The 26,144-nt window shown below is 52.9% G+C and overlaps 1 protein-coding gene across 1 annotated transcript; it reads left to right on the top strand.

The window, feature by feature from the left end:
• The first annotated feature begins 625 nt into the window (after nt 1-625).
• Nucleotides 626-11,558, top strand: LOC119928766 (protein transport protein SEC31-like). The gene is made up of 11 exons (XM_038747281.1): nt 626-646; nt 1,508-1,604; nt 2,579-2,638; nt 2,852-3,021; nt 3,405-3,592; nt 4,893-4,963; nt 5,568-5,793; nt 5,965-6,199; nt 6,386-6,448; nt 7,260-7,438; nt 11,431-11,558. The coding sequence occupies exons 1-11, from the start codon at nt 626-628 to the stop codon at nt 11,432-11,434; spliced, it is 1,314 nt and encodes a 437-aa protein (XP_038603209.1). The 3' UTR covers nt 11,435-11,558.
• Nucleotides 11,559-26,144: the final 14,586 nt, after the last annotated feature.

Genomic DNA, 26,144 nt, shown 5'->3' with positions numbered 1-26,144 from the left:
TCCGAAGCACCTGGAAAGCCCCGCAATTTCCCGCGTCTCTACCGCCTCCTCCACGTGCCCCGTTTCTGGCTGTTCCGCGTGGAGTTTTCAGCAGGAGGAGGAGAGTTTGAGGAGGGGATCTAAAGGAGGGGGCCAGCCAGAGGGCTGCCCCCTTCCTCCGACACAGAACAACCAGGGTGTAGAGAACGAGACCTCGGGGTCAGGTCGGGCCTCGGGAGTCCAGGTCGAGGACCTTGGAGCCCCCTGCTTCCAGCTCCGGCCGGGCCCGGGGGCTTGGGGGGTGAAGGGGCGTTGGGGGAGGATAGGCACTTCTCCGCACCCCCAACTGGACCCCCCTCCTTTGTCCGGCTCGGGGCCGCTGGGGGGCCGGAGGGTAGGAAAGCGCACCCGAAAGGGACGCTTCTTTCATTCATTCAGTCGTATTTATTGAGCGCTAACTGTGTGCAGAGCACTAGACTAAGCGCTTAGAAGAGTACAAATCGGCACACCGAGGGCGGCCGCCGCCACCTTGTTGAACTGGGCCGCCCCCTCGTTGAACTGGGCCGGCCCGTTCATTTGGGATTGTAATGCGTTTTAGACCGCAATTAGGCCCGCTCCGTTGGAAAGCAGCAACGAGTCGGGGGAAATGGGGAGCGCGGGGGAAGAGGTGCCAGGTGGCAGAGAAACTGGTCAGTGCAGAGGCGTGGTGGGCACAGCGTGAGCACACAAACACACACACACCTACACACACTGTCATGCAGTCATACACCAACACACCATACACACACACACAGCACAACCCTAGCGGGGACACCATACCCAACCCAAAGCGCTAGGCCTTCTGTACCTAGTGCCCGGAGGGCCGACAGAAGGGCAACGATCCTGTTACAAAAAGGCAGGGGACTCAAGGGGCATAAAAATCCCCCTGCCCTGCCCTGGCTCCCTGGCACCCTGATGGGTTCCCCTGGCAGCCCCCCAGCCAGTCGGGCACCCTCAGGAAAATCCTTCTCCCTTGGGATTCCCTCTCCACCCTTGGCTGCACCTGAGCGGCAGAGGGCAGAGGGACAGACCGCTTGGATTAGCCTAGGCTTTTCAGCCCGGAACTGTTGAATATTCTCGGTCCCCCAAAATTCAAAATCAGCCCTCTTGCCCTTCTCTCCCACACTTCCCTCTCCGGGCAACCCCAAAGGTCCTTGTTCCTAAGTATTTGTTTTCAAACCTCCCCCCCTCACCCCGCAACAAAAAATAACCGATTGGTGCCAACAATTTTCTGGGCTCCCTGAGCAGGTGTAACGTCCGAACCGTCTGCAGGATGCAGCGTTCCTTGCCTTCCCTTCCACGTAATAGTTACATCCAAGGAAGGAGCTGGGATATAATTACCGAGGACCACAGCAATGAATACGCGAAACGTTCTGCCTAGGACCGAGTGGACGGTTGGAATACGGCCAGTATGCGCGGCTCGTTGCTAACGAACATTTGCACACGTTATTTAGGTGCCCTTCAGTCTTGGCGATCCATTTGCTTTCAGGGTAAGGAGGAAGAGGAGAGCGAGGATATTTTTGAATTTAGCGATTCTCCTTTGGAGAAAGAGAGGTCTGAGGCTGCTTCTTCTGCCTCCGCTCCGAGTTGGGAGTTTGGGTGCATCTCCTGTTTTTAAACAAAGTAAACCTCGTCCCCGCAGACACACACTTCTGAATTTCCCCTTTTTCTCCTAATAAATTTGGTTGGAGTTTTATTCCACAGATTCAAGCAGGAAATATAAAGAAAAGGGGGAAGGAAAACTTTTGTTAAAAATTCACATTAAGTCCGGGTATATTTAAACTCTATTTTACAAATTAGACCGTGTTTGAACACGGGTGTTCGGTGTGTGGGGGGAGGCAGACGAATATCTGCAGCACATTTAAGTTGTGGGGGCAGCAATGGGCCTGGTGGCTTTGTGCAGACAATATTTCAGTCCAGGTGCACGAGGCGGTTTCGTGTTTTCCCCTCCGTTTCGATAAATAAAATTGTAAAGCCTGGTTATTAGGGTGACTGTTTTTTTATTGCATTTTGTTTTCCTTCACAAAATAAATTCTATTTCCCCGCGCTGTGAAATCAGCCCAACCTCTGGGTACGCTCAACCGAGAACCAGATAATCAAGGTTTCATTAACTTTTAAAAGTTTCTTGCTTGAATTGAGTGAGAAAGAGGGGGGAGTAGGTCTGGAGCTGTTTCTGTTTGTCTGTTATTTGAGATGCTGTTCCAGACTTGTTATACTGGTTTAATTCAAAACCTGATAAATTGTATTTAACGCTATTTGGCAATGTTTGGTTTTTTTTTTTAAAAAAGCTAAATGATTCGAACGATTTTTAATCCCGAATAATTTGTCCCCCCAATCAGTCCGAAATCATATTGAAAGCCGTCGGAGAGGCCGGTCCGGCCGGACTCGGCTAGGAGAAGAGGGGAGCTGGATGTCGGGGGTTGGCCAAGGGGTTCGGGCTGAGCCGTGCACGTACACACACACACACACACATACACACCTACGCACTCTTCCCCGTTACAGCGGTTTTTCCTTGATCAGTCCCGCGTTCTCGCTCACGACATTGCAACCTCCCGGTTAGGTCTGAGATCCCCAAAGAACCTGGATCTGGAGCAAGACCGGGAAGTGGACACACACAAAAGTAGACACACCGACATACATAGGAGCTCACAAACACCTATTCATACAAAGTTAACCCCCCCCCCCCACACACACATTTCCCCAAACACACACACGAATACAAGCATACTTCCTCCCCCCCTTTTCCTTTCCCCTCTCCCTCCTGCGTCCAAGCCACAATTCCGGCGAAGAGTGTGTCCCCCCGCCCCCATCTCTCAACCTCTCTCCAAATCAGGTAGCGGGAGCCGCCTCCCCGGGGACCCTGGCAGCTGCTGGAAACTCTCCCCACGGGCGGCGGACTCCGACATCACCGCCTCCTCCTCCTCCTCCTCCTCCTCCGACGGGGCGGCCGGCCGTCCGGGCCGGGGGGAGCTTCGTGGTCTGTGCCCTCGCCTGGGCAAACAGGTACCTGTGCTCGCGTACATGCATAAGCATCGCACTATCGACGTCTACACACACACACCCCCGCGTCCACAGTCTCTTTTCCCTTAATAAAAAAGCCCCGGAGAGAGGATACCCTTCGGTGTGTGCTACTGTTTGGGCGCTCAAGTGAGGCTCCCAAAAGCAGCGGGCCTGGCCTGACCTCCAGACCTGGCGGTCCGTCAGAACAGTGCTTGGCACAGAGTAAGCGCTTAACAAATGCCATCGTTATTATTCTTATTATCGTCAGAGAGCAGCGGCCGGGACGGACCCTTCCCCGGGGACGCGGCCCGAGGCTGGGCGGTCGGGACGCCCCGGGGCCCCGCGGATCTCCCCTTTCCCGCTCCCGGGGCCCGCGCACCGCACAGGCCGGAGGCCAAAGCCGGGCCCAGATCCCGGCCGGCCGGACTGCCGCCGGGGGCCACGCCTCCGCCCGGGAGCCATCCAGGATCCATCCAGGATCCCGGCGGGGGGAGGCCAGCCCGGAGGCGGCGCCCCCCACTGCCCCATCCTCCCCCGTCCCCGGGCCCCCCTACCTACCGCCCGCCACTGCCAGGTGAATGTGTGCCGCCCGCGTGCGGGGGCGGGGGGGATTTCCCGGTCCCCCGGGGCGACTCCACGGATCCTCCAACCTCAGCTAACCACCACCACCCCCCCCGCGCGTGCACACACGCGTGCACACACATGCACACACAAACACACACATGCACACCCCCGCCACCTTCCCGGACGCGGGACTCGGCTGCCGTTGTCGCTGAGAGGTTGCTTCCTTCCATCGCGGCGGGGCCCCAGGGGAGAAGAGGCGACCCCCGTCCTGTCGGCCACAGTGGACAAAGTCTGGAAAGTTTCGGCTCTCACACACACGCACACACACACACACACACACACACACACACAACATGCACCCACTCTCTTTCCCCCTCACGCCCCGTGGGCCGCATCTTCGTCCACTTCTCCCCTTCTCCCCCCCTTCCCGCAGGGGCTGGGGAGGGAGGGACCGAGCCCGATGGAAGGACGCGGTTTTGGGTCTGTTTGTTTGTTTGTTTGTTTTAATTTTTCCCTTTTCGATTCGAGGGCCGAGACCCACGGAGGTCGGGGCGGTCGCCCCCGCGGCCTGGGAAGGCCGGCTCCGTTTCGTGCTTCCAAGCCGAGGGAAACGACAACGGCCACAAAACAAAATAAAAGAAACGGAAAGAAGAAAACAAACAAACAAAAATAACAAAAGAAAAACGGAAAGGGGCGAGGGACATTCGGGAGGCAGAGGCCGAAAGGAGGGCAGGAGGGGGGCGGCGGGAAAGACCCATCACCGGCGGCTCCCGGCTCCTGACCCTCGGCCACCCCTGGCTGGAAATCAGGCGGTCAGGGTCCGTTCCCCACATTGTCACCCCCACCTCTCCCTAGATATCAGGGGTCTGGAGGGCAAGGGAAAGAGCGGAAAAGCGGAGGAAAACCGGGATCCCCGGGATCCGAGAGCCAGCCGGCTCGGGCCTGGGATCTCCTTCCTTCCCCTCCCATATCTTTTTTTCTGGAGATTTTTTTCCCCGTCTTTAAAAAACAGCGGAAAGTCGCCCTCCTGCACCGCCTGAATTCGTTGGGAAGTTTGTCCCGGGGCGGAGCCCCCAAGCTGGCTTGATGGCCGCTTCGCCCCAGCCGGGAACGGATTGGGGCTGGAGGAGAAGACCCCCCACCCCAGGAAGGACGAGAGCGATATAAAAGAGGGGCGAGCGGGAGAATCCTGGCCCCAAAGCCCAGTCCTCAGAGGGCCAAAGTGAAACAGAAACTAAGGGAGCCTGTGACAGGACACCTGCCAGCGGACCCCCCCCCCCCCAACAATTAAACTTCCCCCCTCCCCCCAGGCTGGTGGGGGAGGGTCCCCGAAAGACACACCGGGACCCCGGGACCCAGCGAGACCTCGAGACAGTGAGAGGTAGATGGAGGGAAGGGAGAATCTCACCAGGATCCTAACACCCGCCCCCCCCTCAAATCCCTCCCCGCACCCCGCAAAAGCCAGAGGCGCGGCCTGGGACTTTCGGGGTCTGCAGTTGGAGGCGCAGAAATGCTAGGAACGATGTTTTGGTCTGAGATTTTCAGTTGCCTCTCAAGTCAGACCCGGGCCAAAGTGTCCATTTTGGTCTCCGCCTCTGTCCTCTCTCCTTCCTCAATAATGGTCCCGGGGACCGGGCTGGATTGCTGTCTGTGTATCTGTGTGTGTGTCTCTCTCCGGCTCTGTGTCTCTGCCTGGCTGTGTCCCCCGCCCCCTCCCCCTCCGCCCCCCGCCCCCAGCCCCTCTCTCCTTGCGCCGGGCGCCCCTGGCGAAGCTGCGCAGACCTCTAGCGCCCACTATTCCAACAGCCCGGAATACGATTTCCCCAGGACCGGCCGGGACTCGGAGTCGCAGAAAGAGGGAGAGAGGGAAGAGGAGGGGAAAAAAAAAAGTTGCTAACCCCTTTCGTCAAGTTTTCGTTAACTTTCGTTTTTCTTTCTCGCCCCCCCCCCATCCCTCCTCCCCCTCCCCGCCGGGCCCCCTCCAGCCCCGCTCCGCGCTGGGCCGGGGCTCCTGGTCCGGGGTCCGGCCGGTCCGGAGCGCCTGACCCGGCCCGGGGGGCGGCCGCGGAGTGGGGGGTCCGCGGCCCTTGCGCCCCCCGCCCCGAGAGAGGGAGGACCCAGAGGCGGTCCCCCCCCCCCTTCCTTCCCCATCATGGGGAACCAGAACCTCTCGCTTCCCGGACTCCAGGGCGCGCAGCCACCCGCCGAAAGGTGCCTCCCCCCCCCAGCATCGACCCAGTCCAGCCTGGACCCTCCGCGGGGGGAGTTTGAGGGGAGGGGGGCGCGGAGGGACGGGGAAGGGGTGGGGGGGTGGGGGAGACGCGGCCGGAGACGCGGCCGGGAGCGTCAGCCCGGGACGAGGGAGACCTTACTTTTGGCTAGCTTTCTGGCCCGCGCCTTGGATCGCATGTTTTCGCCCGGCGGATCCCTCTCCTCCTCCTTGAGTCCAGAAGCAGCTACACACTATCTTCATCTCCCCAGCATTGTCAGTTTGGACACCTTCGCACATGCGCACAGAGCCTTCAATCTGACACCCCTCGCCAGGGCCAAAAAAACTTTCCAATGTATTCATCATCACCATCATCATCGTCGGCGCGGCGGGGTGGGCGCTGGAGAGGTGACTTTCTCTCTCTCTCTCTTTTTTTGGGGGGGAAGGGGAAGGGGGCGTTTTCCTTTTTTTTTTTTGGTTCTCTTCTTCACCTTCCTTATCTCTCCCTCCCACTCCCCCCCCCCCACCACCCTCCCTTCCCCACGCTCCGCAAGGGTTCGGCGCCTTTAAGACCCATTTGAGCCCCCACCCCAGCCCCCACCCGACCCCCTGGACGAGTCGAGCAGAGCGAGAGCCGGAGTCCACGCTGTGAACGAGGTGACTGCTCTCGAGGCGGTGGACGGCTGGGCCAATGTCGTGGGTGCGAGGAGTGTTTTCGGGGGACGGGAGTGGGGTGGTCGTCGGGTTCACGCATCTTTTCCAACCTAAAGCTGGAGCTGGCCCCGTTTGGGAATGCTTTGGGGGTGTCGGTGGGGTTCGAGTTATTTTCCTGTTGTGTTTTGTTTTTTTTTTTTTTCCTCCCCCTGCCCCCTGTCGCCAAGTGCTAGGATGATAGGAATCTCAACCGGGTTGTCACGAACCTGACATGGGAACTTTGGTTTCAGAATTTTAAATACCTCCCTCCCCCAGGTCTCCCACCTTAACTCCCCCCCCCCCCCAAAACCTTCATCTTCGCCCTCTGCCCTTGCGGGCGCCGGTTTGGCTTCTCCGGCGCCCAGGCCGGGACTGGGGGCCCGAACCCGGGTTTTCCGAACCAGGTGACCCTAACCACCCTCCCCTACCCCCTCCGCTCCCTGCCCTCCCTAGGCTGCCCTGCCTCTCCTTAGACACACATACACAAGCACACACACAGATACACACGCCCCCCTAATTTCTCCATTCCGTCCCCCTCCCCTGGGCTGCCCCGGGCTTGGATTTCTCTCCCGAGACCTGAGCGAGTCCGACCCGGCCCTCCTGCAGGGGGCAGGGGGCAGGGGGCAGGGGGCAAGATTTGGGTCCTGGCCTAGGTCCCCCTGAGTGTAGTACGCGGGCACTTCTCCCCCCCGAGGGGACGATTGGGGACGGAGACTCCCCGCCAAGGAGACATGGGTGGGGGTTCACTTGACCTCTTCACTTTTTTCCTCGGGAGGGCAAAGGCGTTCGCTTCGGCCCTGCAATCCCCCTCCCCACCCCCGGCCCCCCATCTCAGCCGCCCTCGGAGGCCTGTGCTTCTCCTTTCTGGGGAAAGAGATTGGGGGCATCAGGGGCGCTGCTCTCCCCGCGGCCCCCTCGCTTGTCCACTCCGGACACCCAACAGGCCGGGTTCAGGTGAGTACCGCTCTCCCGGTGTGTTGGGGGCAGAGGGTAGGGGAAAAAGGGGGCATCGAGGGCATGATAAGGAGGCAGGGGATGTGTTGGGAGCAGCGTTGAGGTCACCGGACCTCCAGGCCTCAAGTGACGGCGCAAAATTCGGGGTGGAGAAGTCCCTCTTCTCCCTTGCCCCAAGGAGGAGGGGGGTGGGGGGGCGCCCCTTGGCCCTGCAGGTGGATAGCCTCCCGGAGGTGGGGACGGCGGGGAAAAGCGGGAATTCCTCCTCTTCCTTCGCCGGGAAGCCCAGAGGCGGGGGCGAGGGCACAGACAGACAGACTGACGGAAGGTTGGCCTAAGCAGGAACTCAGCGGGAGAGTTTAGGAAGTGCTCGTGTAATTCAAGCAGTTACACTTCAGAACGGAGGAGATCCAACGTTTAAAATGATTTTTTTTAAAGAACTGGAGTCCTGTCTGCAGGCGCGTGAGCCCCTTCCGCCCCCTCTCCTCCCTCGCCCTCTTCTTCTACCCCCTTTCTTCCCTCGCCCTCTTCTTCTGCCCCCTCTCCACGCCCCAGCGGAGCCCCTGCCCCTGCCCCAAGAGCTGGAGGCGGGAAATGGCATCCGTCGCGGTTTTGATTTAGGACCGACCCCCTCGGCTCCTGAGCTGAGGAATTTATATTCAAGGAGGGAGAAGGAGCTCGCCCCCCTACCCCCCTCCCGGCCACCACGGCCACCACCGCAGAAGCCCAGACCAGAGCCCTTTCTAGCTCCACTTCGGAACTCTTCCCTGCCGCGGGAGGCTTCGGTGGCAAACGAAATCCCCTCGGCCGGGGCCCCGTGACCCCCTCCGGGGCTGATTTCGAGTGGAGTGGGGCCATGTGGGTTGTGGGGAGAGCTGTCTCGTCCCCCGCCCCCTCCCCAATACCCCTATCATCCTCATAGATCTCGCAGCCAAAGGAAGCTTAATTTGAGGAGGAGGGGGCTGCAGCTAGGGGAGCCCGCCTCTCTTTCCCGTTTCTCGAGGACTCTGAGCTCTGGGGGGGTCCCCCCTCCCCAGTTATTCCTCTCTCTCCCTCCCCACGGGAGGGCAGAGAGAAGGGGGGCGGAGATGAAAGGTTGAGTCGGCCCCCTATTCGTCTCCACCTGCAAAGAGGCACGCCAGGGGAAACGGTCCTGCTTCGAGTCACCCCCTTCTGTGCAACCCCCTCACCCCCCCCCCAAAAAAAAAGAGCCGACGGATGGAGATGGTTCTAACGCCAAACCGATTCCACAGAGCCGGGCCTGTGGGGCCTCTCCCTCTGGGGCCTTTAAGGGGTTCCTTGCTCCGAATCCCCCCCGCTCTTCCACTCCCGGACCCTTCCCACAAGCCCGGCCCAGGATCCCCATCCCTCCCTCCCCAGCTCGGGTCCCTTCGGGTGGGGAACTAATCTGAGGGGAAACTCGGGGGAGTGGAGGGGGTCACCTCCCGATTAGCGTCGTTGAAGGCCAGGAGGAAAAGACGGGTGACATTTTCAAAGTCAAACCAAAGAAGAAAACAGTCATAAACCGACACGAAATCGTGGAGACGCGATTCAAAATGGAACTCTGCTCAACATGGGTTGGGAGGCAAAGAGAAGGGACACTCTCCTTCCTCCCTCCTCGCTTCTCTGCCTTCCTCTTTAGAGGGTCCAGCCCCGACGGAGGGCTTCGTCACTCCGGGAAATTCCCGGCGGGGGGAGGCCTCGGCAGAGAAGGGGCAAGGGCACCAGTTCTTCACTGGGGGTGGGGATTGGTGGGAGAGGGAAGCACCCTCTCACCCTCCGCCCTCAGTAGCCGAGGGCACCCCAAAAACATAATTTCCGGGCGGCCTAATCGCTCGGCCGGCCGGCCAAGCAACCGAGTGGATCTTTCGCTGCAGACGGGGATTGCGGCGGGGCGGGGAGAAGAAGGGGGCGATGGAGGGTGGGGAGGGGGACGCTTACAGGAACCTCCACACCTTCCCCTGGTCCATGCCGCCCCACACCCATTTTCCCCAGGAGGAGGGGGGGGGATGGAGGATTTCAACACCTCCCCACCTTACCCTCCCTCACGCCGAGCAGGTTAAATTTTGTTAATCTGTTCGGGGGCAAAGGGATATTTTCTTTTTTGTTGAATTTTAAGATGAGGGCTTGGTGGGGAGGCGGAGGAGAAGAGGTATAGAGGGAGGGGGCGAGAAAACTAACCCCTATCGGAATCGAGCTATGGCCAACCCGTACCCCAAATCGATTCGGCACCGGATTTCCTGGCGTATGAACTCGAGGGGAGGAGAGGGGACTCTAACCAGAACCCCATTCCCCCCTATCCGACCCGCCCCAATCAGGTGTTGCCCCTAGACCCCTGCCCCTTGGGTCTCCTTCCCTCTTCCCGGCCCCCGACCCCACGAGAGATCAGGCCCCCCGGGACCCGGCCCTTCGATGGTTTCGGGCTTCAGCTTGGCACATAGTAAGCGCTTAAAAAATACCATTAGTACTATTATTATTATCCCAGACCACCAGGACCCTCTCGTCCCGAGCTCTCTCCCGCTTCTGCTCAACGAATGAGCCCTCGGCTCGGGGGCTCGGGGCATGTGTTGGGCGGGATGGCCAACCCATCATACCGCAGAATGCTTATACCGCGGCCCCCCGCATTCGGACTACCCCGAGCCCCCAAATCCAAACCGTCCTTACTCCTGTACAGCACTGAACCCCGAGAAACCGTCCCTCTCCTTCCACCCCCAGAAACGAAGTCTGAGTTGTTTCCAGCGCCTGACAGGTGCGGGTTGGGGTGGGGGGGGGGGCAGAAAGAAGCGAGAGATTGGGGGTCCCTAACGGAATCTCTTCCCCATTTGGAGAAAAGGCTAAATGGGAAACGGGGGTCTCGCTGATCTTCATGTAATTGGGGCTGGGGGAGGCGGCCCTTGAAACCTGCCAGCCCCCTCGAAGATGCAGAATCCTGCCCCGCGTTATGCGGAGGCAGGGGGCTTGCGGGGCGTTTTCTTGATTTCACCCTTCCCTTTGGACCCCCGATCCGGGGTTCGAATCCCCCCCGGGGGAATTCTTTCGGAGAGTTTTGCGGCCAAACTCAGGGGACACGAAACAGGGCATTTCGGTTCTCGCCGGAAAAGATCCGAGGTGTTCGACAACGACCCTCGGAGTGGTTCTAACTGGGAGAAAGCCAAGACCAGAGGGGAAGAAAAAAATCAGGGGGTCCCCCTGCCCCATTCCCGTCGCGGCCCCGGACAATGGGGAGAGTGTCCAGCCCCGAGGCGACTCTGTTCCGGACCCCCTGGGATGGTGAGGGGTCGTGGGATGAGGGGCGACCCTGGTGGATTCCCGGTTGGGCTGAGAGAGCCGAGATCTCCCTCTCCCGTGGCCCACTTCTTTCCCGGTTCCCCCGACGGCCCGGGGCCGGATGACTGCGCCGGATCATTATTGGTCGTTAATTGAGTTCAGGACCTGTGGTGGCCGGGGAAAATGGGAATTGTGACCACTCGTGGCGACCGGGCGGTGTGTAGAGGTGGAGGGAGAGAAGAGTGAAAGAGAAAAAGTGAGACACACTAAGCGAACGAACACGAAAGAGACGGGTCCACGCGCACCCAGAATCGGGCTTCTCTCGCCCCAATGACTCGGGTGTCCACCCTTTGCGGTCATTCTGTCCGGAGCCCTTCTGTCCCGGGTCGGAGGGTTTTGTTGTTTTTTTTTTATGGGGGGGGGGGCGGGTGCAGAGAGAGGAGGAAGGCTTAGGCAGGAAGCAGAGGCGGTATCATCTCGGAAATCCTCAAATCGAATCGAATCGGTTCCAGACAAACCCCAGCAGCCCTGAACTCCCCAAGAGGAGAAGAGGGAGGAGAACCTGCGGGGACACGGATAGCACCTCTAGGAGGGGAATTCGGAATCCAGACCCCCCTCATATTGGGAGAGACCCAGTCTCTGATTGAGGAACTTTTGGGGATTTTAATTTTTTTATGGGGGGTCGTTTTAACCGTCCCTTTTTTTTTCTCTCTCTCTCTTGGCAGCTGAGACGGTTTTCCCTCCATCCCCGAGCGAAAAAGTCCCGGATCCGAATTCCTAGAAGATCGAACCTCCTGGAAGCCTCTCTCCCGTCCCCTACCCCAAATCAAAACTAAAATAAAAACGAAAAAAACCAAGATAACCGAGAAGTGCATCGCGATTCAAAACTTTTCGAGAAAACCCATCAATCCCCACCACCCTCGACATCTCCACCAGCGAATCTCTAATGATTATTTCCGAGGGGTTAACAGAAAAGCGGGAGGAGAAGGGTGCGTTTCTGCGATCCCCGCCGAGGCCCTTCAGACGAAATCATCCTAAAGATGGAGCAGGGAGGGGGCCTTCTCCCCCGCGGACCACCACTCCAGATGGCGAGGAGGGCGCGCAGAGGCCGAAGGGCATTGCCCTTCCCCCCGCCCCCGGGAATGAGCTCGGAAAGGACCTTGGGGGATTCGGTAACGGGGATAACTGCGTCCCTGCTGCCTATTCCCAATTTTCCTAGATGAGACCACCGAACCTATCCCCTTCTCCCTCCATCTCCATCCCTGTCCGCCCCCGCTCCCTCAGACTGTCCCATCCCCATCTCACCTCACCCTCTCCCCCCAAAAAACTATCCCATCTACAAACTGTCCCATCCCCATTCCTGTCCACCCCCTTCCCGTTCCCTTAGACTGTCCCATCCTCACTCCGATTCATCCCCCTCTACACAGACTATCAGTCAGTCGTATTTACTGAGCACTTACTGTGTGCAGAGCACTGTAAACGCATGGATGAGCACAATATTCATTCATTCAATCCTATTTATTAAGCGCTTACTGTGTGTAGAACACTATAAGCGCAAGGGCGAGTACAATATTCATTCATTCAATCGTATTTACTAAGCGCTTACAGTGTGCAGAGCATTGTAAGTGCATGGGTGAGCACAATATTCAACTGCATTTATGAAGCGTTTACAGTGTGCAGAGCACTGTACTAAGAGCTTGGGAAAGTAAAACAGTTAACAGTGACATTCCCTGCCCACAACGAGCTCAGAGTCTAGAGGGGGAGACAGATATTAATATGAATAAAATTACAGATATGGACATAAGTGCTGTGGGGTTGGGGGGGGGGAATGAATAAAGGAAGCAAGTTAGGACGACACAGAAGGGAGCGGGAGAAGAGGAAAAGAGGGCTCTTGGAGGAGATGTGCCTTCAATAAGGATTTGAAGTTGGGGAGTGTAATGGTCGAATAGGAAGAGGGAGAGAGTATTCCAGGCCAGAGGTTGGACGTGGAGAAAAAGTTGGGGGGCGAGGTAGACGAGATGGCGGCCCCCATCCCTGTCCATTCCCCTCCCCCCAGACTGTCCCATCCCCAGCATCCCGCCCCCATCCCCCAGAGCGGCAGACCCCAAGACCCATTAGGCCCGCGATGGATCCGGGATAGACCCGGTTTCCCGGGCAGTGAGGCAGAAGTTTCGGCTACCCGCTTCTGCCCACTTTAGTCCGGACCGGGAAACTGTAAAACGGGGTGCCAAGCCGGCCGCGCCCTGGGACACCAACTCTCAGGAGGGCAGATTCAGGCATGACCCCCTGTTGAGGTGGTTATCTGGATTTCTAGACTGTGAGCCCGTTGTTGGGTAGGTACCGTCTCTATAGGTTGCCGATTTGTACTTCCCAAGCGCTTAGTACAATGCTCTGCACGCAGTAAGCGCTGAATAAATACAATTGAATGAATGAATGGATAATTGGTGGTGGGGGCGGGGATGCCAGGGGCAGGGCGGGAAGGGGTCATTTCCCAACCCCTTCCCGGTGTGTGCCAACCAAAATGAAACCGGCTTTCTCATCTGCTTCACCCGGAGAGACAAGCTCCGGGGCGGGCAGGATCCAGGGACTTGCCGCATCCCGCCCGAGTAGACCGAGCCCAGAGGAGCCCCTCAATTCGCCCGGGCTCGTTGACCGCGAGTCCAAGTCAGGAAGAGCCCGTTGGGCTTCCCAACGGCGGGGATGGGCCTCCGGGCCGAGGGCAGCGCGGGAAGGGGGCGTGTGGCCTCGAAATGGGGGCGCGGCCTCGAATTGAGGGGCGTGTGGCCTCGAACCAGAGGGTGTGACCTCGGGGATGCTCCTCCCTCCCCCGCAGGTTGCCTGGCAACGCGGCCCCGCCCCTGCGGTCCCGGGGTCCCTGCCTCGGGGTGCGGGATGCGGGAGCCCCGCAGCAGTCATCGCAGCCGCCCCCCGCTCTCCCGGGTCCAGCTGCTCCGGGAGGGCCGAGCCTCCACGGAAGGTGGCAGCAGCAGGCCGCGGGAGCCGGGCGGCCCCTTTCCTCCCCCCGCTACTTGCTAGACGCCTGCTATTCGCCCGGCACTGCGCCGAACGCTAAGCAGCGGATGTCGGCTAATCAGATTGAACACGATCCCTGTCCCAGGCAGAGCTCACGGTCTCATACATGGGGCGAGAAGGTGTCTTTGCTCCCTTTTACAGGGGAGGAAACTGAGGTTCAGTGACTTGTCCCAGGTCATTCATTCATTCGTGTTTATTCAGCGCTTACTGTGTGCAGGGCACTGTAATAATAATGATGGTATTTGTTAAGCGCTTATTATGTGCAAAGCACTGTTCTAAGCGCTGGGGGGATACAAGGTGATCAGGTTGTCCCACGTGGGGCTCACAATCTTAACCCCCATTTTACAGATGAGGGAACTGAGGCCCAGAGAAGGGAAGTGACTTTCCCAAAGTCATACAGCTGACAAGTGGTGGAGTCGGAATTAGAACCCATGACTTCTGACTCCTAAGCCCAGGATCTTTCCACTAAGCAATGCTGCTTCTCTAAGTGTATGTTGCCAATTTGTACTGTATGTTGCCAATTTGTACTTCCCAAGCGCTTAGTACAGTGCTCTGCACATAGTAAGCGCTCAATAAATATGATTGACAATGATGAAGTGTACTAAGGGCTTGAAAAGTACAAGTCGGCAGCAGATAGAGACAATCCCTAACCAACAACAGGCTCACCCATAGCAGGCTCCTGGCACAGCTGGGGTTAAAATCTGGCTCTCCTGACTCCTGTCCTCAGCTGCTCTTTCCAGTAAACCTTAATGTTTCTGGGGTAGGGGTCAGAATCAGAAAGACTAGCATCTAATAATGATGGTATTTATTAAGAGCCTATTATGTGCCAAGCACTCTTCTAAGCGCTGGGGTAGATACAAGGTAATCAGATTGCCCCACGTGGGGCTTACATCTTAATCTCCATTTTACAGCTGAGGTAACTGAGGCCCAGAGAAGTTAAGTGGTTTGCCCAAGGTCACACAGCAGACAACTGGTGGAATCAGGATTAGAACCCTCGTCCTCTGACTCCCAAGTCCCGGCTCTTTCCACTAAGCCACGCTGCTTCTCCCCAAACCTATTAAAAGGCCAAATTGGTTGGGGGAGGTGGCCGGGACCGAGGTTGGGGTTGGGTCCTTTCAGGTCTCCCAGGGCCCTTGGAGTGACTTGAGATATATAATAGTAATAATAAGGATAATTGTGGTATTTGTTAAGTGTTCACTATGTCCCAGGCACGGTACTAAGTGCTGGAGTGGATACAAGCAAATCAGGCTGGACACAGTCCCTGTCCTACAAGGGGCTCACAGTCTCAATCCCCATTTTACAGATGAGGTAACTGAGGCCTAGCAAAGTAAAGTGATTTTCCCAAGGTCACACAGCAGACAACTGGCAGAGTCAAGATTAGAACCCATGACCTTCTGACTCCCAAGCCCATGCTCTATCCACGACACCATATAGGTCCCCAAACACCATGGTGCATAATCAATCAATCGTATTTATTTATTGACTGCTTACTGTGTGCAGAGCACTGAACTAAGCGCTTGGGAAGTACAAGTTGGCAACATTTAGAGACAGTCCCTACCCAACAGTGGGCTCACAGTCTAAAAGGGGGAGACAGAGAACAAAACCAAACATACTAACAAAAAAAAATAAATGGAATAGATATGTACTAGTAAAATAAATAAATAAATAGAGTAATAAATAAGTATAAACATATATCCGTATATACAGGTGCTGTGGGGAAGAGAAAGAGGTAAGATGGGGGCATGGAGAGGGGGATTGGGGGATTGTGTGTGTGAATACATGCCGTGTCCTCTGCTCTAGCTCTGCTTTGGGGTGGAGGTAGGATCATTCCCTAAGGAAAATCTGAGGGAAATCATCCTCCCTTACCTATCTGGATGAGTCTTCTACCCAGTCCCTTCTCATCCACCCTACCATGGCATCACAGGCCCATGTGTGGTACCTGTGGATGTGGGGAGGGAACTGAGGCACAGAGAAGTGAAGTAACTTGCCCAAGGTCACACAGCAGAAAATTGGTGGATCTGGGATTAGAACCCACGTCCTCTGACTCCCAAGCTGCGGCTCTTTCCATAAGCCAAGCTGCTTCTCTACTGAGCACTTACTGTGTGCAGAGCACTGTACTAAGTGCTATATAACAGAGCTGGTATACAGGTTCTTTCCCACAAGGATTTTACAATCTAATTATGGGTAGGAGGAAAGCAGCAGTAGTTTAAAGATATGATCAAAAGCCCTAGGTGGCGGGGCATAAGTGCTTCTCAATCAATTGATCATATTTATTGAGTGCTCACTATGTACAGAGCATTGTACTAAGTTTTTGGGAGAGTATATTGTAATAGAGTTAGTAGACACATTTCCTGCCGATAAGGAGCTTACAGTCTAGAGGGGAAGACCTACCTACCATCCTACCCAACTGTTCACTTGTTTCTTTTGTTAGTTCTGCTTCCGTCTCTCGTCCTCTAACTGTGGGTGCCCTGCCAGGCTCTGTGCTCGAAACTTGCTTTTGGGGAGTTCAGCGGTTCAGCTGGCATCAGCTATCATCTCTATGTTATATGTTGCCAACTAGTACTTCCCAAGCGCTTAGTCCAGTGCTCTGCACACAGTAAGCGCTCAATAAATACGACTGAATGAATGCACGAATGAATGAATATGAATGACCCACAAATCGACCTCTTTTACACCATCCAAGCTCACATCTCCTCTTGCCTCCAGGGCATCTCCACTTGGATGGCTCACTTGGACCTCCAAATCAACATGTTCACTATTGAATCGACTGTCCCCCTCCTACACCTCCCATCATCCCAACTTCCCCATCTCTGTTGATTGTGCCACCACCCTCCCTGTGACCCAGGGTATTACCTTTCTGACTGTAAGCTCCTTGTGGGCAGGGCCATGTCTAACAACTCTGTTTTATTGTACTCTCAAAAGTTCTTAGTACAGTGCTCTGCACACAGTAAGCGCTCAATAAATACGATTGAATGAATGAATGAAGATTGATTGATTATCTTCAATTCCTCATTGTCATTCTGCCCTTACCTCCTATCTAATTTTAAACGTTGGTGATTTTTCCTCAAAAACTGCCCCCTCTTGTAAGCTCCCTCTAGATCATAAACTTGTTGTGGACAGGGAACATCTACCAATCATCATATTGTAATTTCCCAAGTGCCGCACACAGGAAGTGCCCAATAAATATGACTGATTGATTGATACAGCTACTACCACTTCACTCCTCTAATGCTAAACTTCTCACTGTACCTCCCTCCTTGTAACCAGCAGAAAGTTACTCTTCCCCACTTCAAAGCTTTATTGAATGCACATCTCCTCCCTGATTAAGCGCTCCTTTCCTCTTCTCCCACTCCTTTCTGCTTTCACCCTGACTTGCTCCCTTTGCTCTCCCCACCCCACAACTCCACAACACTTATGTAAATACCTGTAATTTTTTTTTTGTACTGTTGTCTGTTTCCCCCACTCTAGATTGTAAGCTTGTTGTGAGTAGGGACTGTGTCTGTGTATTGTTATATTGTACTCTCCCTAGCCCTTAGTACAGGGCTCTGCACACAGTAAGTGCTCAATAAATACTACTGACTGTCTGGACAACTGCATCAGTCTCCTCACAGGTCTTCCCACCCCAGTCCCTCCCCTTGCCAATCAGTGCAGAACACTGTACTAAGTGTTTGGGAGAGTATAGCAGAATTGGTAGACATATACCCTACCCACAACAAGTTTACAATCTAGAGGGGCCTCCAGTCCATACTTCACTCTGTTGCCCGGGTTGTTTTTCTAAAACATGATTCTGCCCACTCCTCAAAAATCTCCAATAGTTGCCCATTCATCTTCAGATCAGTCAGAAGCATCTGACCATTTGCTTTATGGTTCTCTCCCCACTTCTTATCCTTACTTGTCTCTCACTACATTCCAGCTCATACACTTCTCTCCTCTCAAGCCAATCTACACACTGTGTCTCCTTATAGTCTCTCTCGCTCACCCCCTCCCTCCTGCCTGAAACTCTCTCTCCCTTCTCATCCCACAGACCATTGCTCTTTCCATCTTCAAGGTCCTTCTGAAAACACATCTCCTCCAGGAGGCCTTCCCTGATTTTTTCACAAATTCCACCCTATTTCCCCCACTACTACAACTACAATGCTTCTGAGTGTTCCCTAAGTGTTTGGGGTCTCACACTTCTGCACACTGTTGCACTTACATACATATTATTTTCTATTGCTTCAATAAATATCATTGATGATTCAAGCACTCACCATGTTAATGATTCACTTATTGATCTCCCTGCCTTTGGCCTCCCTTCCTTTCAGGACATACTTTATGCTGCTGCCTAGATTATCTTCCTGAAACACCATTCATCATACATCTCCTCTCTCCTCAAAACCTTCCAATGGTTGCCCCTCTCCCTCTTCATCAAGTATACACTCCAGTGGTCAAACTTCTCCCCCAGTATACTCCGCTTTATCAGCTTTCCTCAGGCACGATTCCCCTACTCATTCTCTTTTCTCCTCCCAAGCTCCACTCCACTTTATTTTTCTCCTCTCTAGCTGTATGTATCATTATGTTTGTCTCTCCCATTAGAATATAAGCTTCATTAATATAGACATGGACTCAATCTGTGGCATTTATTGAACCTTACCATAGGACTATACTAAGAACTTGGGAGAGCACAATACAACAGAGTTGGCAGACATTTCCCGCCCACAGGAAGGTTACAGTCTAGAGGGAACTTGCTATTTTGTTATTCTGCATTTCAAGTGGTTGCTCAATATATGCTTCTATTATTATGACCTCCTAACTGTATCCTCCTCTCCTTTTGCCTGGCTCTGAGTCCTTGCTCACATTGACCCCAGGACCTGGAATTCCCTTCCCCATGCAAATCCACCACACCTCAAACCTCCTACCTTCAAAGCCCTCCTCAAATCCCACGACCTCTACCCAATGATTATCAGTAGTTGGAATTTGGTCAATCTTTCAACTGCTTCTCGTTCCCTTGCCCCCTCTAGACTGTAAGCTCATTGTGGGAAGGGAACGTGTCTGTAATATTATATTGTACTCTCCCAAGTTCTCGGGACAGTGCAGTGCACATAGTAAGTGCTCCATAAATAAGACTGATTGTCCTTGTGCTTTTACATTTTCTCCACCCTTAGCATGTATGTAAATTGGTGAGTAAAATTGCTTGTTTATAATTGAGTCCCTTGCCCACTCACTTGGGACCTCACTGCTTTCCAGGATCAAGGATGGACCAGAGCTATCACCAGGAAAGTCAGGTGAGGCAGTTGGGTCTGGGCTTTTGAGTGAGTGAAGAGAGCTTGTTAGCTATTTGGTTGGGGCAATCTGCTAGTAAAGCCTGCAGTTCCTTGGAACCCGGATTGCCTCTGGATCCCCCAAAAGCCTTCCTGAACCCCAACCATGGCCACTGCCTGCCAAATTTAGTTTTGCCTGTTCACTGGGCCTTGTTCATGATCCACCTACCTCCAACCCCTTGCTCACATCCTTCCTCCTGTCAGGAAGGCCCTTCTCATTCACATCTACCAGGCTTACAGCTGTTTCCATCTTCCAAATATTTCTAAAATCTCACCTCCTCCAAGAGGCCATCCTTATTTAATCTCTCTTCTCTCCAAGTCACATCCTTCCCACTACCACTTCAGCACCTTAATGTCATCTATGCATTTATGCATTAACAATTGCCTGTGGCATTTCTGTACATAATTAAAATCTGTCTTTAAGCACTTATCCATGTATTCACCCTTCCATTCTCTTCCTCCTATCTGTAAATTATTTTGGGTCTTTCTCTCCACTGCATTGTAAGCTCTACTGGGGCAGAGATCTTATCTTCTCAATCAATTTTACTCTCCCAAAAAACTTAGAACATGAGGCACTCAATAAATAATTTTAATTGACTGTGGATCATTGTTGATCTGGAGCCCTTTAAAGAAGGACTCGTGTTCTTGAACGAGTTGTCTGCACGTGCTGCCTAGAATTCCTCAACGACAACTCTCTCCTCGACCCCCTCCAGTCTGGCTTCCGTCCCCTTCATTCCACAGAAACTGCCCTCTCAAACGTCACCAATGACCTCCTGCTTGCCAAATCCAACGGCTCATACTCTGCCTAATCCTCCTCGACCTCTCAGCTGCCTTTGACACTGTGGACCATCCCCTTCTCCTCAACATGCTATCTGACCTTGGCTTCACAGACTCCGTGCTCTCCTGGTTCTCCTCTTATCTCTCCGGTCGTTCTTTCTCAGACTCTTTTGCAGGCTCCTCCTCCCCCTCCCATCCTCTTACGGTGGGGGTTCCCCAAGGTTCAGTGCTTGGTCCCCTTCTGTTCTCAATCTACACTCACTCCCTTGGTGACCTCATTCGCTCCCACGGCTTCAACTATCATCTCTACGCTGATGACACCCAGATCTACATCTCTGTCCCTGCTCTCTCCCCCTCTCTCCAGGCTCGCATCTCCTCCTGCCTTCAGGACATCTCCATCTGGATGCCTGCCCGCCACCTAAAACTCAACATGTCGAAGACTGAACTCCTTGTCTTCCCTCCCAAACCTTGTCCTCTCCCTGACTTTCCCATCTCTGTTGACAGCACTACCACCCTTCCCATCTCACAAGCCCGCAACCTTGGTGTCATCCTCGACTCCGCTCTCTCATTCACCCCTCACATCCAAGCCGTCACCAAAACCTGCCGGTCTCAGCTCCGCAACATTGCCAAGATCCGCCCTGTCCTCTCCATCCAAACTGCTACCCTGCTCATTCAAGCTCTCATCCTATCCCATCTGGACTACTGCACCAGCCTTCTCTCTGATCTCCCATCCTCGTGTCTCTCTCCACTTCAATCCATACTTCATGCTGCTGCCCGGATTATCTTTGTCCAGAAACGCTCTGGGCATATTACTCCCCGCCTCAAAAATCTCCAGTGGCTACCAATCAATCTGTGCATCAGGCAGAAACTCCTCACCCTGGGCTTCAAGGCTGTCCATCACCTCGCCCCCTCCTACCTCACCTCCCTTCTCTCCTTCTACTGCCCAGCCTGCACCCTCCGCTCCTCCGCCGCTAATCTCCTCACCGTACCTCGTTCTCGCCTGTCCCGCCATCGACCCCCGGCCCACGTCATCCCTCGGGCCTGGAATGCCCTCCCTCTGCCCATCCGCCAAGCTAGCTCTCTTCCTCCCTTAAAGGCCCTGCTGAGAGCTCACCTCCTCCAGGAGGCCTTCCCAGACTGAGCCCCTTCCTTCCTCTCCCCCTCGTCCCCCTCTCCATCCCCCCCATCTTACCTCCTACCCTTCCCCACAGCACCTGTATATATGGTTGTACATATTTATTACTCGATTTATTTATTTATTTATTTTACTTGTACTTATCCATCCTATTTATTTTATTTTGTTCGTATGTTTGGTTTTGTTCTCTGTCTCCCCCTTTTAGACTGTGAGCCCACTGTTGGGTAGGGACTGTCTCTATATGTTGCCAATTTGTACTTCCCAAGTGCTTAGCACAGTGCTCTGCACATAGTAAGCGCTCAATAAATACGATTGATGATGATGATGGATGAGATACTTTTTCCTCTGCCTCTCCCCAAGGAGTTTAGGGAAGCAAGGCTGTGACCTTCTCTAGACCTGGTGTGGGGTGGGGAGGACCTCTCTCTGGTTCCCCGGGTACCTGGGGATCAGTCCTGAAGTCTGGGTTGAAGCAAGGAAGTGAGCCCATGTTCCAGACATTGGGACACAGCAGTCCCTGAAGTTCTAACTCCAGAGGCCAGTGGATTGTCCATTTTTTTAGCAATGAGACTGCTGGCCTAATTTCACATGGAATACAGCCCAGGTAGACATAAACAATGTCACCCTGCAGACACATATCTACTATTACAACCTCTGCTCAGTAGAAATTTCCACATAGTGGAGCCACCTTTCAGTAAATAGAGAACACCCAGTCCTGAGGAAGACCCCAAGAGAATCAGATGTTATTGAGGACATCCTAAACCAATCAGTACTCTGGCCACTTAAAGGTACACTGACCCACTCAGGTCCTGAAGCATCTCCTCTGCAGTTATCTCCATTTCCCTTGACCAGCATTGTGACAAACCTCTTCACTGAGGGATTACTTAAGATTTATAATAAGCTCATGGGGGCTGGACACGCTACAGATCCCACAGGTCAAGTAGAGACTGCTCACTAGGGTCTCCAGAGGGAGTGTGGCCTAAGGGACAGCGTAGGCCTGGGAGTCAAGGACTGGATTCGAACCCTAGTTCTACTAATGATCTTCTGTATCATCATCATCAATCGTATTTATTGAGCGCTTACTATGTGCAGAGCACTGTACTAAGCACTTGGGAAGTACAAATTGGCAACATATAGAGGCAGTCCCTACCCAACAGTGGGCTCACAGCTTAAAAGGGGGAGACAGAGAACAAAACCAAACATACTAACAAAATAAAATAAATAGAATAGATATGTACAAATAAAATAAATAAATAAATAAATAGAGTAATAAATATGTACAAACATGTACAAGATCATATTCTGTATGATCTTGGGCAAGTCACTTAGCCTTTTTCGGCCTCAGTTTTCTCCTCTGTAAAATGGGGATAAAATGCCTGCTCTCTCCACCTCTTAGATTGCAAGCCTCATGTGAGGTAGGGACCGTGACTGATCAGATTATCTTGTTTCTACCCCAGTGCTTGACCCAAAGTACCTACTTACTCAATTCATTCATTCAATAGCATTTATTGAGCACATATTGTTTGCAGAGGACTATACTAACCTCCTGGGAAAGTCCGATGCAACAATAAACAGATGTGTTCCCTGCCAATTCTATGGTGACAAAACATTCATTCATTCAATCATATTTACTGAGTGCTTACTGTGCGCACAGCACTGTACTAAGCGCTTGAGAGGTACAAGTTGGTAATATATAAAGATGGCCCCTACCCAAAAATGGGCTCACAGTCTAGAAGGGGGAGACAGACAACAGAACAAAACATGTAGACAGGCGTCAAAGTCATCAGAACAAACAGAATTAAAGCTAAATGCACATCATTAATTAAATAGAATAGTAAATATGTACAAGTAAAATAAATAGAGTAATAAATCTGTACAACTATATAAAAGTGCTGTGGGCAGGGGAAGGAGGTAGGAGGGGGAGATGGGGAGGAGGAGAGGAGAAAGGGGGCTTAGTCTGGGAAGGCCTCTTGGAGGAGATGAGCTCTCAGTAGGGCTTTGAAGGGAGGAAGAGAGTTAGCTTGGTGGATGTGCAGAGGGAGGGCATTCCAGGCCAAGGGAAGGATGTGGGCTGGGGGTCGATGGCGGGACAGGTGAGAGCAAGGTAGCGGCAGAGGAGAGGAGGGTGCGGGCTGGGCTGTAGAAGGAGAGAAGGGAGGTGAGGTAGGAGGAGGCGAGATGATGGAGAGCCTTGAAGCTGAGAGTGAGTGAGAAAACATCAGTATAGAGTATACACTTTCTGTAGTATCCATTGATATAGATCATTCAGAACTAGTTACCTAGGTACTCCTGGTGCAAACCAGGAGATAGATTTGGGCTATAGAGTCCTTGGCATGGAGTCAGTCTCTTAGCATCAAAACTATGCTCACCTCAACCTAGTTGCTGGGTAGGGTGTTTGTGGTACATGAACAGCGGTCACAACCTCAAACAGCTGCTGAATTGTCTCTGGATGACTGAAGATAAGAGGTGGGGATGAGGGTGGCAGAAATGCCTAAAGATGCAGTGAAAAACAGCATCGGGCATTGGGGCATCACAGTTAAAAGCTGGGAGACCACAGTGGCACACACCACAGCCTGGTGTGCTGCAATCCAGAAAGAAGTGGCTCTTGGTGAGCAGAACCTCTGGGAGCATCATGAGCTCAAGGGGCAAAAGTGAAAACAGTGCCTGGTACTGAAAATGGCAGAAGCAGCATGGCATATTGGATAGAGCATGGGCCTGGGAGCCAGAAGGTCTTGGGTTTTAATCCTGGCTCCACCACTTGTCTGCTGTGTGACCTGAGACAAGTCACTTTACTTCTCTGACCCTCAGTGACCTCATTCCTAAAATGGGGATTGAAACTATGAGTCCCAAATGGGAGAGGGACTGTGTCCAACCTGATTTATTTGTATCCACCTCAGCGCTTAATACAGTGCCTGGCACATAGTAACAGCTTAACAAATACCACTATTATTATTATCATTATTATATACTCCAACACAACATAGCACAGAGTGTGTGGACACTGTGCAATGAGAATGTCAACCAGCTGCTCCCATACACTTGGGCAAACTTCACCAACAGGGGTATGTGAAGGACAATGGTAGCAGAGCCGTTGATAATAGGGGATCACGGTTATCTTGAGAATGTCCCTATCCCTCTCCCTAGCAGCCAGCGGCTCCAAAGAATCTTTCCTAAATGTAAGTAATAGGAAGGCAGTGTGGAAAGACCATGGGTCTGGGCACCAGGAGACTGAGGTTCTAGTTTCAGCTCTAAAACTGGTTTTAAGTCCATTTACCTTCTCTGGGCCACAGTTTTTTTTTTTTTCCAAATGTAAAATGGGTGTCACAGGATACCTGCTCTCTCATTCCCTATGATTGTGAACCCCTCTGGGACAGGATCTATGTCTGTTCTGATTATTTTGCATGTCTCCCAGTACTTGGCACATAGCAAGTGCTCAATATCATACTCATCATTATTATTATTAGATTATCAGTCACAGCTGTCTCCAATCTCAGGTACCCCATGCTTCTGCTGTCCAACCCCAGAAAGTAGCTCTCAAAAGCACACTACATGCCCCTGACTTCTAGACTGGTTCGGCTCTTCTGAAGCCATTTACAGTGTTTTCAACATCATCTGCTCAGAAACCAGATGGCGAAGAACTCAGTTGTTATAACAAACATATAAGAAAACCCATTTTTACAAAAGGAGAAGCAACAGTTTCCTTTGGAGATGGCTAGAGCTGGCAAAGAGGTGAGTGTGGCCTTCTTGGTGGGGTGGGGGCAAGGGAACTGTCTTCTCTCCCCGCATGGCATTTCTGTCTAGTAATCACCTTGGCTTCACCCTGCCTTTAATTTTTACAGCTGGACCTGTTTATCCCAGCTCAACTTTCACTAAAGAGGAAAAGCTATCACTTAAACAAAACCATTCAGAACTCAGTATCATATGTGGATTTCTTAACATAAATAAATCCTACACAACAAGATTTATGTTCCTGGAGTGATGTCATTCATTGAAGCCCCATTTCCCAATCAAACCAGCATTTAACAATTTGCCTCTCTGCTACAGTTTTATATAAAAAAAATAAGAAAAACACTCTTTGGCGTGAAAATTGTTTATTTTCTCTGGTATCACTTAGGCCGTTAGAAAGGAATAGTTTTTTTGGTGAATGCAGTACATCTCTGTCCCTGTATTTTTTTTCCCACCCCACAAGCCATCAACACAAAAAGCTTCTGTTTTTCAGCTACATTACAATGGCAAGACTTATATCTCCCCCTAAAATCATTGTTAACACCTGAGCCAAACCCCCTACTACTGACCCTAAGTAGATGGAGTTGCTATATTTTTTAAAAAATGAAATAAAACAAAAAAACCTTTATTCAAATTGATAGACTGCAAAAGAATCATTTCATGCCCATCCAGCTATAAAAGTTGAAATAACTGTTTCCCTCCCAACTGCTTGTAAAGTCTGACAGGGGAGTGCTCAAAACATTCAGCTTCAGATTGCAGAATGTCTGCACCTGGCTCACACATTTGAGCCCTTATATATTTTCATTTCTCACTCCAAATACTAATACCACCTTGCTTTTTGTAGAATGCTCTTATTTTTCCACAAGAGTTTGCACACTAATGCTTTCATTTTATCCTAACATCTCGGTGAGGTAAGTAGAGGCAGATATTACTATCCTCAGTTTTTAGAAGAGGAAGCTGAGGACCAGAGAAGTTCAATGGCATGCCCAAGGTCATGCAACAGACCCATACCAGAACCAGGACTAGAATCCGGTTCTGCTGATTTCCAGGCCCACATTCCTTTGCAAACATCAGACCTTGACCATTGACAACAAACTAGGCAGAGTACCATTTCATATGAGGCAATGAAAAAAGAGTGTTGGTTACCTCAGGGTGGGCTGGTACATTTTCAGTTATTTGCAAGGCTGTGGTATAGGGGTCAACTGTTCATTGTGGATCCTGGGATTAGGTGAGGTTGGGACTTTGGGGTGGGTGGGGTGGGGTGTGTGTGTGTGTGTGTGCGCGCATGTGTGTATGCAGGGGTGGAGCAAGTACAGTTGGGTTTGGGAATAGTAGACAGATCTCAAAGAGCTAATGAGACAGAAAGATCTGTTCTGGGGGGTCTTTTCAGCCCTCCTCAGAAACAGTTGGCTCTTTCCAGCTGCTCGGAGGCTGTCTGACCTTATTGGAAACCTGGGATGAGTGAGTCTGG

Source organism: Tachyglossus aculeatus, chromosome 5, assembly GCF_015852505.1.
Source record: "Tachyglossus aculeatus isolate mTacAcu1 chromosome 5, mTacAcu1.pri, whole genome shotgun sequence".
Taxonomy (NCBI): domain Eukaryota; kingdom Metazoa; phylum Chordata; class Mammalia; order Monotremata; family Tachyglossidae; genus Tachyglossus; species Tachyglossus aculeatus.
Note: the sequence above shows the minus strand (reverse complement) of the source record. Positions and strands in the feature narration are given on the sequence as shown.